General features: G+C 45.4%; 6 protein-coding genes and 1 pseudogene across 7 annotated transcripts; 3 read left to right on the forward strand and 4 right to left on the reverse strand.

Annotated features, from left to right (window-relative positions):
• Positions 1-212: 212 nt before the first annotated feature.
• LACBIDRAFT_298361 (uncharacterized protein) lies at positions 213-467 on the reverse strand (the record flags this gene model as incomplete). The annotated part of the gene is made up of 2 exons (XM_001890662.1): positions 213-256; positions 314-467. The coding sequence occupies 2 exons, from the start codon at positions 465-467 to the stop codon at positions 213-215; spliced, it is 198 nt and encodes a 65-aa protein (XP_001890697.1).
• Positions 468-1,117: 650 nt separating this feature from the next.
• LACBIDRAFT_298362 (uncharacterized protein) lies at positions 1,118-1,285 on the reverse strand (the record flags this gene model as incomplete). Its single annotated transcript, XM_001890663.1, has 1 exon — positions 1,118-1,285. The coding sequence occupies one exon, from the start codon at positions 1,283-1,285 to the stop codon at positions 1,118-1,120; it is 168 nt and encodes a 55-aa protein (XP_001890698.1).
• A 397-nt stretch (positions 1,286-1,682) lies between these two features.
• Positions 1,683-2,589, forward strand: LACBIDRAFT_298363 (uncharacterized protein; the record flags this gene model as incomplete). Its single annotated transcript, XM_001890660.1, has 4 exons — positions 1,683-1,792; positions 1,866-2,298; positions 2,355-2,460; positions 2,510-2,589. The coding sequence occupies exons 1-4, from the start codon at positions 1,710-1,712 to the stop codon at positions 2,587-2,589; spliced, it is 702 nt and encodes a 233-aa protein (XP_001890695.1). The 5' UTR covers positions 1,683-1,709.
• Positions 2,590-2,948: 359 nt separating this feature from the next.
• LACBIDRAFT_157509 lies at positions 2,949-6,926 on the forward strand (annotated as a pseudogene; the record flags this gene model as incomplete). Its single annotated transcript has 11 exons — positions 2,949-3,039; positions 3,091-3,198; positions 3,249-3,308; positions 3,364-3,498; positions 3,553-3,619; positions 3,666-3,872; positions 3,926-3,971; positions 4,024-4,053; positions 4,693-4,943; positions 4,994-5,248; positions 6,815-6,926. Coding segments are annotated over 11 exons (1,362 nt in total), but the record flags the coding sequence as incomplete, so codon positions are not given.
• A 401-nt stretch (positions 6,927-7,327) lies between these two features.
• LACBIDRAFT_335774 (uncharacterized protein) lies at positions 7,328-8,968 on the forward strand (the record flags this gene model as incomplete). The annotated part of the gene is made up of 8 exons (XM_001890661.1): positions 7,328-7,435; positions 7,506-7,638; positions 7,793-7,866; positions 7,911-7,929; positions 8,104-8,233; positions 8,278-8,281; positions 8,756-8,838; positions 8,923-8,968. The coding sequence occupies 8 exons, from the start codon at positions 7,328-7,330 to the stop codon at positions 8,966-8,968; spliced, it is 597 nt and encodes a 198-aa protein (XP_001890696.1).
• On the reverse strand, positions 8,969-9,223 carry LACBIDRAFT_298367 (uncharacterized protein; the record flags this gene model as incomplete). Its single annotated transcript, XM_001890664.1, has 1 exon — positions 8,969-9,223. One exon carries the CDS (start codon positions 9,221-9,223, stop codon positions 8,969-8,971), a length of 255 nt encoding a protein of 84 aa, XP_001890699.1.
• A 2,034-nt stretch (positions 9,224-11,257) lies between these two features.
• Positions 11,258-12,218, reverse strand: LACBIDRAFT_298368 (uncharacterized protein; the record flags this gene model as incomplete). The annotated part of the gene is made up of 2 exons (XM_001890665.1): positions 11,258-12,070; positions 12,123-12,218. The coding sequence occupies 2 exons, from the start codon at positions 12,216-12,218 to the stop codon at positions 11,258-11,260; spliced, it is 909 nt and encodes a 302-aa protein (XP_001890700.1).
• Positions 12,219-12,683: the final 465 nt, after the last annotated feature.

Consider the following 12,683-nt stretch of genomic DNA (forward strand, 5'->3'; position numbering starts at 1 on the left):
GTATAAGGTTGAAGAAGAAGCCAAGTCATCCTGGAAAAAGGAGGGATCCATGCCTTAGAGGTATGGCTACGAGGAAACCGGCCTTCCTCAGAATCGTGATACCGTCGGGGTAGATGTGAGAAAGGTGAAAATCTAAGAATTATCAGTAAATGTTGAACGACTATTAAATTCTAATGAAAAAGGTCTTACGTCTTGAGATCCCCTTGTAACACTTATTCTGATGGAGGAATTGAATTCTTAGTATGATGTCCCATATCTAACAAAGCGGTCACTTAGTTCTCACATAGAAAATTAAGAAGAATTGAGGACTTACCGGAAGAAGACAGTTCGCGAGGAGATGCAGTGGTATGTTCAGCCAAAAGATGAACAACTTGAACATAATCAATTCCATCTTCATCCCCATTCCCAGGCGCATAACGACCACCTTGCTGTCCTGCTTCCCCCAACTTGAAGTACAGCCGTGACATGGCGGAAGCCACCCTCCTCCCATATCAAGTCAACTGTGGAAGAGCTGCATTTGGATTGAGCATCATGGGAGAGGTCATCGATGAGGAGCATACCAGAAGGACAGGATCAGGATTCTTTGACTCCATTCGCGATGTCTGTCTTCAAATCCGCGCCCTGCAAGTACACGTTGGTAGACTTTGAGATCTTCCTCGGCCAAAGAGAGGGGACACCGAAGACTGGTCGTCTCGAACACATTCTGCTGCAATGCAAGACCTTGAAGGGAGGCCTATGCGACAGTGTATGGGTTGGGAGTGGGAGTAGGAGGAAGTTCTCCAGACGGAAAAGAATGCGAAAGTGGCCGCTGGGACGCAAAGGCAGGGTGTGTTCGGCAATGACGCGCAGCTTGATCTTTCTTCAAATGCACCCAAGCCAAGACCTCCATACCCCCCGCGCACTATCCCTCACCTCCATCGTAACGCTGCGAACTCCAGCATATCGGAGGATAAGGGTACATGAATCTGCAATGTTGGTCTGGATTTGTAAGAACTGGGAAAAGGATAGCAAATGGAATGGAACATACCTTGGCTAGCTTGAACTCTTTCGGACCTCCCCTCGAAATCCACCACGTATCGCCCCTTCCCTTCATGAGTACATATCACCAGTGGGTTCCCTAGCCTAACAGCGTGTTTGAGTTGCCGTCCGAACACTGTTTGTTGCTCGTTTGAAAGTTGTACGGCGCAGGTGGGTTGGCTTCTAAGGTGCTGGGGTCAGAGGCGGAGGAGGGACTAAGATCGTATGTGTCGTTTTCATTGCGCGTTGGTGTAGAATTTGGCCTCATGACGTATGGCCAAAGGGATGAACAACTAGACAGAATCAGGACATATGTCATGTCGTTGATATGCCAAGTAAGTACTCACCAGCTCCCTAATGAAACCAAGATGCTCCATCCTCTCTTCAGCTACCAACGAATCTGCGAGTTTTTGGCGAGTTTCTGGACAGGCGCCTCGCACTATACCGCTAGGTGTCCTCTGGTCCGTGGGTGTTGAAATTGTTCTCCACTTAGTACTTATTGACAGGTTTTACTGTGAGTTTGTCAACTGATAGTCACTCAATGGGGTTTTCAAGGGGCTTTGAAAAGAGTTTTTGACTGGTTTCATGAGTTTTTGAAGAAAGGCGGATGGCGTTGATGTTTGCTTGTGATGGGCATTTGATGGATATCATGCTAGTTAAAAATCGACTCTGTTCCTCAAGTACATGGCTATATGATGGGCTACAATTGGCAGAGATTGGCTGAAAAATCTACAATGCTTGCAAGTCCGCATGCAGGGCGACACAACTTGAGGATGTACATCGTATCCGAATGACACGAGTCCACAACATCCTTGATCACTGCTTGGAACAGCAGTCTCCTTGTCGAGCGGCAACCCAATAACACCCAAGTCGGCTACTATCCTACCTACCCTCGCCAGCGCCCACCCTGACCCACTCGTCAGACATCAAGCATTCCGAATCATCTCCTCTCTCCTCACACTCACCCAACCCGATTTAAGGATTCAGCTCCTCACAGATCTTACTGGGGATTCGCAGCTCCCGCAGATGCGCATTGCAGCCGTGGGTCTCGTTAAAGAAGCAATCATAGAGTCAATCTCCTCCACGAAACCAAACCCTTTCGCATCCCCACTCTTCCTGCGTGTCTTTGGCCCGATTCTTTTTAGGCCCAGTCCTCCGGATTTGTTTAGTGGGAGCAAGGAACTTTCACTGAGTAGCTTCCAAGAATCAAGTGAACCTCAACGGTTGGTAGAATGCTTGGCACTCTATTACATCCTTCTCCAGCACGATCACCAGAATCTGGTTCATTGTCTCTGCTTCCTCTCTCGATGCATGCTGAAAGTATGATTCTTGTTCAGACGGGCGTACATGATAAAGATGTCTTATCAAGTGTAGAGAGTAGTCTTTTAGAACCATTGCGTTCGATCTTGGCAAAGTGGATGAGCCATCCGTCTGTTTCTGGAAGTACGTCGGCCGAAACAGATTCTTGAACCCGTCTGAATGCTCATCTCAGGTCATATGCATGCTATAATGCCCCTCGTGTCTCTTCAGATGGGTCTTGAGAGGGTAGACGCTGCCATAGCCCAACTCTGATCTCCCAGAACTTAGAGCATGTTACTTACGAGGAACGTTCCTCCATACCGTATCTAGATTAAATCTAAATAAAAAGTGAAAAAATCTATATGCTACCCTATTTATCGCTCGAGTCATATCGCATGCTCCACTCCTACACCATTCTCCCCATCCCCCATCGTCATGTCCCTCGACGAGAAGGAAGACATGGAAAAAGAAGGTGGTACATGGCAGCCTGTGACGGCGATAGCGTCGCTGCCAAGCAATACTTCTCCTCTGTACACGGACCGCTGGACTAGAAAACTCTTATCGTATGGGGTGGAATCGCGGGGTATGTCTTTATTGCACGTCTTTCCTTTGGAGTATGAAGTTTGGTTGTAGGGATTCAACCAGTGCCGGTGGAGGAACGCACAGATACCCAGTTCAGCAAATCTTTTTCCTCTGGTTTTCGTGGAATGTCAATATCCTTACGTGAGTCATTCATTGCGTATGGTAACGGAGTTTTGACAGAGTGATGGCTAGGTTCTCCGCTGGAACGTTGGGCCCTGCTATCTTCGGGCTTGGACTATGTGACTCGTGTCTGACCATCTTGTTTTTCAACATCATATGTTGTGTGCCGCCCGCCTACTTGTATGTCATTCGTCTACTCCTGGCATTTGGAGGCTCACGTGACAGTTAAGAGCGACATGGGGTCCTAAACTTGGGATGCGGCAGATGGTCATATCACGATATTTGTTTGGGTATGTGGGCTTGGGCTGCAGCATTAATTCACCATTTCCTGACCATCAATGACAGATACTATGGAATCATCATACCCTGCATCCTCAATCTTGTGAACATGTGTGGGTTCTCTATCCTCAACTGCATTCTTGGTGGGCAGGCTCTCGCAAGCATGGGGAACGGGAACCTTAACTGGACATGAGCACCTTTGTCTTCCCTGTCAGGTCAGAAGTTATAGCATCTGATGCTTTATCAAACTTAGAGTGGGCATCGTCATCATTGCTATCATCTCACTGCTGGTGTCATTCTGTGGATACGAAGTTTTGAACTGGTAAGCCCAAGCTCATTCTTTGCCTATGAATTCTAATGTCAATTAGGTATGAGAAAGTGTCATGGGTCCCAGTACTGATCACATTCATTATTGCCCTTGGAGTGGGAGGCAAACATTTGTCTAATCCTCCACTTGCGGAACCTGCAACGGCAGCTGGTGTCCTTGGTTTCGCGGGCACCCTTGCTGGCTTTGCCATCACATTCTCGAGCCTAAGCTCCCATTTTACGACTTACTATCAGCCGGATGTCTCTGGGTAAGCTATTGCCGTGATTGCATGTTATTTGAGCTACACTGACATATCGTTAGGTGGAGGATATTTGGGTACTCTTTTGCGGGGCTCTTATTACCTATTGTGCGTTACCATTGTGTGTCTTCGTTTGCTTATGCTCAATCATCCCCCACAGGTCACCCTTCAGTGCCTTGGTGCTGCAGTAGTTATTGCAGCTCAAGGGGGTCTTAGGATTCCAAACTCCGACCAAGGGTTGGGTAGGTAGGTCAGCCGCTGGGGGAGAAAAAAAAAAATTGGAACCCTCTATAAAATGGTCTTAGGAGGGCCACTGGGGGTCATTTTCAGCCTCTAAAATGCTCCCAGAGTTGTGCATCAGCTGTATTCAGCTATATGTAAGCATTGTGCTGTACCATTTTGATTCATTCAGCTATCACACATTGATCATGCACCATACCCATTTTTTCTGACCTCGGAAATATTTTTTCTCTATTTTTCTGATCTTCTAAGATTTTGTGAAAATGTGACAAAGTCATGTGAATTGGTAAAATAATGCAGTATAATGTCAATTTCAAGGCACCTTGCTAAAGGTCAGGTAAAACTACAAAGGCCAGATCACAGACATCAAGGACTGGGGTATTGTGCATACTATCACTGTTAATATATAGAAATCACCTACATTTCGTTTGTAACATTTTGGGTCAGTGAATTGTGAAGGGAGATAATGATCATGTGAATGATGTCATATTACCATATATAGACATGTGCCTGATTACGTAGGTAGGTAGGTCAAGCTGGTGACTGCTAAAAAAAAAAATCGACCCCAGGTATTTTTTTTGAATCCTAGGACCCCCTTGTTGCAGCTCCTTCTATCCCAGCTTGGGAACAAGGATATGCAGGCGGAAACATTGGCGGCCTCTTGGAGGCCATGGTCCGCCCCACCGGAGGATTCGGAAAGTTCCTCGCAGTGCTGCTGAGTCTTTCAGTGGCAGGCAACATCGCAGCAACATTTTACTCAATATCGCTGAACATCCAGATCTTTATTCCTCCCCTGGTTGTAGTTCCTCGATATGTATTCTCGCTAGTTGCTACAGCAATGTAAGTGCTTCCAATCACCTTCTTCACAGAAACTTACATTCTCTTCTCAGAGTGATACCAATATCGATCGTAGGAGCGCACAGGTTCTATGACACGATCACCAACTTCCTTGGGCTGATCGGGTACTGGGCCAGTGTGTTCATCGCTATTATCATTCTGGAGCTTCTTGTGATCCGACACAATGACCCTGCGGAATATGACCTTGATGACTGGGACGTACCAAGAAGGTTGCCTTCAGGCATCGCTGCTCTTGTTGCTGGGATAGCTTCGTTCGGACTTGTTATACCTTGTATGAGCCAGGTGTGGTTCACAGTAGTCTCTCCTAGACAGACTTTGATATATGTGAAGCTGTACCTTGGTTCACGATATATGAAGTCTGTTGTTTGTCGTGCCCCAAAAACTGCATCAGGAAATGTTTATGTAATCTTCGGACTCTGAAATCGCAGTCTGACCTCGTTGCGTCGATATTGGTCTGCTCCCTTCACACCCTGACGCGATTTTGACCATTATACATCCTGAACATTGATTTTTTGGCTTTCTGAATTACTTCAAACACCTGGTGAACACTAAATTATGACCAAACCCTGCTGGCAGGACCCTCTAGGGCTACAAACCATCAACACCATTGTAAAAAAGACTATACCACTGTGGACGCTGAGCAGGCTGCATACGATTCAGCTCAACCTCGTTTCAGCTATCCTTGATGGACAGGATGTTCTCTGCTGCACTGCAACTGGAGATGGGAAGTTGGCAGCCTTTTGTATTCTATGTCTCAGTCTTTCAGAGTACAATTAACACCCCGAGTCCACCCTGAGTCATATCCTGCCAATCTGCCCACCCGTCCAAGGCCAATTGGCATCATGGAGGTAATTGAGGTCGAGATTTAGTAGGCTCCATAAAATTACATACAATCGAATGTGGCCGTTGCTTCTTTACCACCACCACAGCACCAGTCTTGCGAGAGGCAGCCATACATTTCGTGAGATGCCAAGCAACAGGTGCGCGACTTTTGTATTTCTCCACTAGGTCCGCAATACTAAACCTCTCCAAAGCTTCCCAAGTGATGAGATTGACACTATCCATTGGACGCCGTCTGTTTGTCGAAGCTCAGAGATGAACACGCCCAAGTGAATAAAGAAGGACGTGTGTAAAAGATGTCAGCAGGAGAGACTGATGGTGAGAATGGAGCATGTGGTGAGCTCGGCGCTGGTGCACTGTGCTTGTGCTTATAGACAAGAGACTGACCTTGTTCCGCCCTTGTAGAAACCGAGCAACGGACTTGGCATGACATACACCTCTTGGATCAGGCTGTCCAGAGACGCGGCTCAGGTTGTAAAACAAGATCTTCAGCAATTCACTGACAGAGTCAAAGCCAGAGTCCTTGAGCAGTTGCTCCATCCGATCAAATTTTGATGCGAGTTTTGCGCTTTGTCTGGTGGACCTTGTACCAGTCATGGTTGACTCGAGGTTCCACTTGGACAACGAAGCTCATTGAAAGGAGAGCTGAGCAGAGGCAAAAACAGCTCAGGAGATGACGGTTCCCCTAGCTCACTCGGATGTGAAAGAAGGAGGGAAATTGAGGTAGGTGGCAGAAACTGTGCAACATAATGTGGAGCTTCCAGGACCTCAACCAGGGTGTTTTCTTGTAAGTTCAGATATTTCTGATGTTGTTTTCCATAATAATTGATGTTTCGAATAATAAAAACTTGAATTTGGATAGGAAGGGAGGACAGCGGTGCTGCAAACACATAAAAAGCTAAGAGGGAGCGTGCAGTTGTTGACGTGTTGTTGACGCGCCAGGGTTTCAAAGTCCGAAGATTACATAAACATTTCCTGACGCAGTTTTTGGGGCGCGAAGAAAACAGGACTAGGTTCACAGGCCCAATCGCCAAAACGACGGGGGATATCAGATTTGAGGTTGCCTTTGGAGTCAGTGCAGTACTATACCTTCCTTTTCGTCTGCTTGAGGTTAGAATACTGGGGCATGTGTGATATATATGTGCAAGACATGCCTGCACATATTCACCATCAATTTTAAGGGTTTTCAGCGAGATTTCGCAATTGCACATGGACGTCATGTTGTCAAAATGCTCCAAGTTGTCATGGACGAAAACATTTGTCCTTTTGTTACGGTGCAACATCACCCAATAAAGGTTGCCACTGGGTCTAACCTCATTGGCCCGCAGGCTCCGGAATGCATCAGCTTCATTCAATCTCATATACGAAAGATAAATACACAGTTGAACAACTGAAAAAGCTGAGTTCTCGTGCACGGCGCGGGCCAGCTCATAAACAAGGTGAAGGGCGGGATTCACGGCGAATCATAATGCCAGGCAGTGAAAAAAGCTTTTTTGCGCTTAGCAACTCTTTCAATTCTTCAGAACATGACCCCTGTACTGGTCATCCACTACTTTTGCCCACACATTCCATCGTCTTCCCGCCACCAATGGGTTCCCAGCCTAATGGCGTCTTCGAGTTGCCATCCGAACACTGTTCGTTCCTTGTCAAAAAGTTGTCCTAGTAGTAATTGGGCCCTGTCATATTTTGATGATTACGGCACAGGGCGGGTGGGCCATGGCTCCTAGGGGGCTGGGGTCAAAGACGGGGAGCGACTTGAATGGGGAGGGGATGTTCATGTCGTTTGCAATGTCGAATTTTGCTCCTTTCAGCTTCAAGTGGTTTTGCACACAACCATGTAAGTTGATTGGGTTGAAGATTTGATGAGTTCTGCTGCGGATGCTAGTAAGGAAGGACATTATGATCGTTTCTTGTCAGAGGGTACTATGTTTTTTGTGGTGGTTGGTGGGTTGTTGAGGAGGTTTGGTGATGATTTGTTGACTTTTGCCTAGTTTGTGGTGTTTTAGAGGTAGGGGTAGAGAGCGGCAAGGGCGAGAGGGAGGGAGAGGTTGAATACACAGCTGAGGTGCATGCAGGTTTCTTTTGGTGGGGCTGAAAGGGTTCTTTCAGAGTCAGAGTCTTTGTCCAGGTCTGTCGCGTTTATTGGCATCCAATATGGTTAAATATGGATTCAACGAATCCGGGCCTGCTAGCTCATGAGGGTCATGAGAAATGAATAGCAAACGTCGCAGCGTTTAGACTGGTTTGAGGGGACTTGTGTGGAGATTGTATGAGTGCTTTGAAGAGATATTTTTTCCCCAAGACATACCTTCTGTGGTAGGAGGTGTTTCGAAAAAGTATGAATCAGGAGATGCGCTCAGCGGTGGTCGAATCCTCTCCCATAGGGCCCCACAAACAAAGACGATGCAAAAGTCAACTTGTGCCTTTCAAAGGTGAGTTGGGCCGTGAATGACGATGACAACGATGGGCTCACCAGTTCGGTAAGTTTGGCACCATCAACTCCGATATTAGCCTCTCAGTGTATTTCACAACGATGACAAGCCTCCAATATGCATGGTGAACGGCACATAAACCATGCAGAAATCCGTCAAAGGTGCATATCGACAACCAGGTCTATAGATTCGTTAGCTACCACCATGATGGGAACAAAGAGAGCCATACTCGGGAAGTCTCCACAATAAGATGTCAACCGATGAATCAAAAGCCGTCTGACCTCACGTTGATAAAATTTGAAGACCATGACCCTCCCTTTGCCTGTGAGCACTCTTTTGAACATCTTCGCCACTTATGAACATCGAAGGCCACGACAAAACTCAACCTCCCACCGCAGTTCACTGATAAGGTCTGAGCCCAATCAGAACCTTCAATGACAACTGTAAATGAGCTGAGCTGCTACACAATAGATTGTGTTGTGAAAGACAGTTCAGAGGCGGGGTATGCACACCTTTCCGCAGCCATGGCTACAGGTGGAAGACACTTCCTTGGGTTTTGAAAGGGCATACTTGGGGCATACAGACGTCAATTCCTGGATCACAGGGTATGTAGAGAGAGTCAAAGTTCTTGTGAGCGTGCCTCCCAGCGTCTTTAAGAAAAACAGCTGACAGGATGTGGGTATTACCAGGGCAGAGGTACCCGGAGACGATGGAAATGAGTCGATGATACAGTGATCAAGATTCAAGAAATGCAGTCAAATTGCGCTGATAGGGAATTGCGGATGAGACAGCTGAGTGGGAGGAGAAGGACAGATGGATTGGCATGGATTGTGATGCTCCGGAGAGACTTGACAAGTAAGATCTACTGAGTTTGAGGGTCGACATCCATTGGTGGGGACTTAGATCTCTGCGAGACCGTCGAGATCGTCTTCTTGCATCTCCTGTGCCACTAACCATCTCAATCCGCTCACCAACGCCGCATTCATTCATGTTCCCCACAAATTGTGGTGATAGTCGAGGAGCGCCAATTCAATTTCGACATCGAGCAAGCTTCTCCAGTCCGTTCGCACTGTACATTCACTCCAGCTCGAAGACATCTGCGTGGTAGTATCCGCTACATGGTGGCGACTCTCCATCCCATCCACATGATTTCCAACCAATGAGTCCAAGGCTCGTTGACATTCCAATCCCGTGAAAAGACAGGTAACAAAGGGAACTGGCCGTCTATCTGAGAAACACAAACTGCGGAAATGCCAAAGCGCAGTGGGCGTCTGCCTGAGGATCCCGGGGTGGGCGACAGGTGAAATATATAGGACCAAGGTTGTAATAGGGAAGGGGGAGTTTTTGAGCCATCGTTGGGGGGATGGAGGAAGAGCTGGAGGTTGAATGTTGAGGAGCGGATGAGGGGATGGAGGGAAGCTTGGACAGTGCTAAGCCTTTTGCTCGTACGTTTCGCAGAAGAAAGATATGTAATTTGAGGGAATGGAGGAGGCGGTTGTGAGATGGATGGAGCTGGATGGCTGCTAATGGGATGAGGGACGGATGTCGGTTGAAGGAGACAGATAAGGAGACAGATATTGATCAGGCTCTTGCCCATTGTTTCCGTTCATTTCATATTATGCCTCTGGTTGCTGAAGGCTCGACATCGAGGTACAGTTATTGTTATCCGCAAGTTATCTGTCAGAGAAATACACAGGATATATCATAGACAAACGTTACCTGCTGTGTTCAGGGCTCCAGGATATTTTTAAATGTACATAGTGTTTTGAAGTCCGGTCTCATGACTGGAAAAAGACCAGACCAGACCAAGACCACAAAAGACCAGACCTGTGGTCCAGTTTTTTCTTCATTTTTGAGAAGTAAAGACCAGAAAAAGACTGGTCTAAATTAACCAGTCTTGACTGGTTAGGACCGGTTTTTTGTAGCCCACTAAATACCCTTCAAAACGCACTCAAGCACGTATTGATTGGTTCAAAAATGACAAAGATAGAGTTGAAAATGTAAAATTTCATTAAAAATAGTAAATGTACCAGACTTTTTTTTATAGAAACACCAATTTGTAATGGAATTTAACGTTATTGGGCTCTTTTTTAAGCTAGAAAAAACGTTAATAAATTTACCAATTCATAACTTTAAAATATTGGCCGAAAAACTGGTCTTAAACCAGGTAAAACCAAAGAAGACCAAGACTGGTGTATAGACCACAAAAAACCATGGTCTGCAGTCTTTTGACTCCTGGGGAAAAGGCAGACTGGTTATGGTTATGGTTAAAGCCCTTGGGCATCAAAAAAGTGGACCAGACCGGACTTTTAAACACTAAATGTATATCACTAATAGAATAACATATTCAATTAGCAATATAAAAGATTATTTATACAATAAATCAATTGATTCAAAAAAAGGGATAAAACCATTTGAAAACCCTCCCCCCTCCATAAAATCTAAGGGATTCTAAATTAGTTGTCTAGAGACCTGGGTTACAGCAAGGAGTGGCTGATAGCTGATGATCAACATATTTGAGGTCCCACCTTCCTCAGCAGTGGCTCTCTTGCTGCTGCAATGGTGAGGTTTACCTTCATCCCATGCTACATTGTGCTAGACCTTAGAGCACTGAAGGTTCATATGATTTTGACCAGTTACCTAACACATTGAATGCATTATGACTCAGAGATGATTCTCATTATATGGACTTGGAAATGTTATGGGGGATGGATTAATGGGCAGGTGGAATATAGGGTTTAAAATTTGTTCTTGTGCAGATGCACAGTGGGTATTGTAATGGGGTATGATGGGAACCCAAGCACTCAAGCTCGAACATTGCTGAGAGCATCAAAATAGAAGTAACCAGTTAAATTCAAGAATGTAGTAAAGAAGCATACACTCAGAAGACTCATTATATGTCATATAATAAATAAAGAAGGTATACATCTAAGTGGGAAATAAAATAGGTTGATAAATGAAATAACACAAAAGATGTGATGTTCAATTTAATTTGACAATGGAATCAACAGGTCCAATTCCCTCTTAAATGGGATTACATAATGAAGAAAGACACTGGCTCCAGTTTATGCCATGAACAAAGTTGTTAAACTGAAGTGAGATTGGAATGGCACCAATCAAAGCAGTTGTTCTTGGCCAGAACAAACCAGATTTATTTTGGTCTGGCAGCCAGAGGAGATGTGCATTATCTGGGAGCATGATCCAATTTCGATCATAATGGCAGAACTTTAACAGTGGTATATCATAGAAGTCACAAGCATCCCACACTCTGACTGTCTTGTGGTCAGATCCAGAGACAATGTGCCTGCCATCAGAAGAAAATGCAACTGAAGTAACCCAATCATCATGGCCTTTGAGAGGATCCATGACACTCTGACCTGTTTGAGCATCCCACACTCTGACTGTCTTGTCCTCAGATCCAGAGACAATGTGCCTGCCATCAGGAGAAAATGCAACTGAAGTAACATAATCATCATGGCCTTTGAGAGGATCCATGACACTCTGACCTGTTTGAGCATCCCACACTCTCACTGTCTTGTCATCAGATCCAGAGACAATGTGCCTGCCATCAGGAGAAAATGCAACTGAAGTAACATAATCATCATGGCCCACAAGTCTGAGGAAACATTTCTCTGACCAATGTTCTCTTTGACCAATCTGCACAGTCAATGTCTTCTGAAATAACTTCAGAAAATGCAAAGAGATCTTTGAACTCTGTGGAGCAAATGGCAGTGCTGACAAATAAATATGTGGTGCTGCATCAGATATTGGTTCCAAAAATTCCATGACAAATCTATTTGCATCTTTTGCAAAGTCTGATAAGCTAGGTTTTGGAACCTACATTATTTTCAAGTCAGTATGATAGTAAATTATACATATTGCTACTCACCTTGCTCCAATTTGCAGCTAACAATAGTAGTTGAGCAGCATGGTTTACAGTTCCCATCAAGCTTATAATTTCTAGCCAGTGTAAAAGATGGACCATTAGAAATGTCTCCAATACTTCCTAAACTTTCAGCTATAGTATTTTATCACAATCCTCCTGCAAATAGCTGGCCCAGAAGTAGCTTGCATGATCTAAGGCTATATATTTGACACTCTCAAGGTGGTCATTAAGCTCTAGTATGTTTTTGTTCAAAATATAGGATGTTTTTAGATCAAAGAAGTTAAACCTTAGTTTTGCATTCAGAAGTTTCAAACAAGACCCAGCAAAGCAGAGACTATACAACTGAGGATCAACCGAGGTCTTATCAGTGCCCCCCTAATTCCTGCAGGAATCCGGTCATTCCTGCGGATTCCGGTGGATTCCGGAGGAATGAAATTTGGCAGGGAGGCCTGCTATTTTTGTCATTCCGGTGCCTTACCATTCCGGCGGAATTTGGGCATTCCGGAATTGACACCGGAATGTTCCGCAGGACTGACAGGAACGGAATGGAACGGAATCCGGTTC

The sequence above is a fragment of the Laccaria bicolor genome, genomic scaffold, assembly GCF_000143565.1.
Source record: "Laccaria bicolor S238N-H82 LACBIscaffold_147 genomic scaffold, whole genome shotgun sequence".
Lineage (NCBI taxonomy): Eukaryota > Fungi > Basidiomycota > Agaricomycetes > Agaricales > Hydnangiaceae > Laccaria > Laccaria bicolor.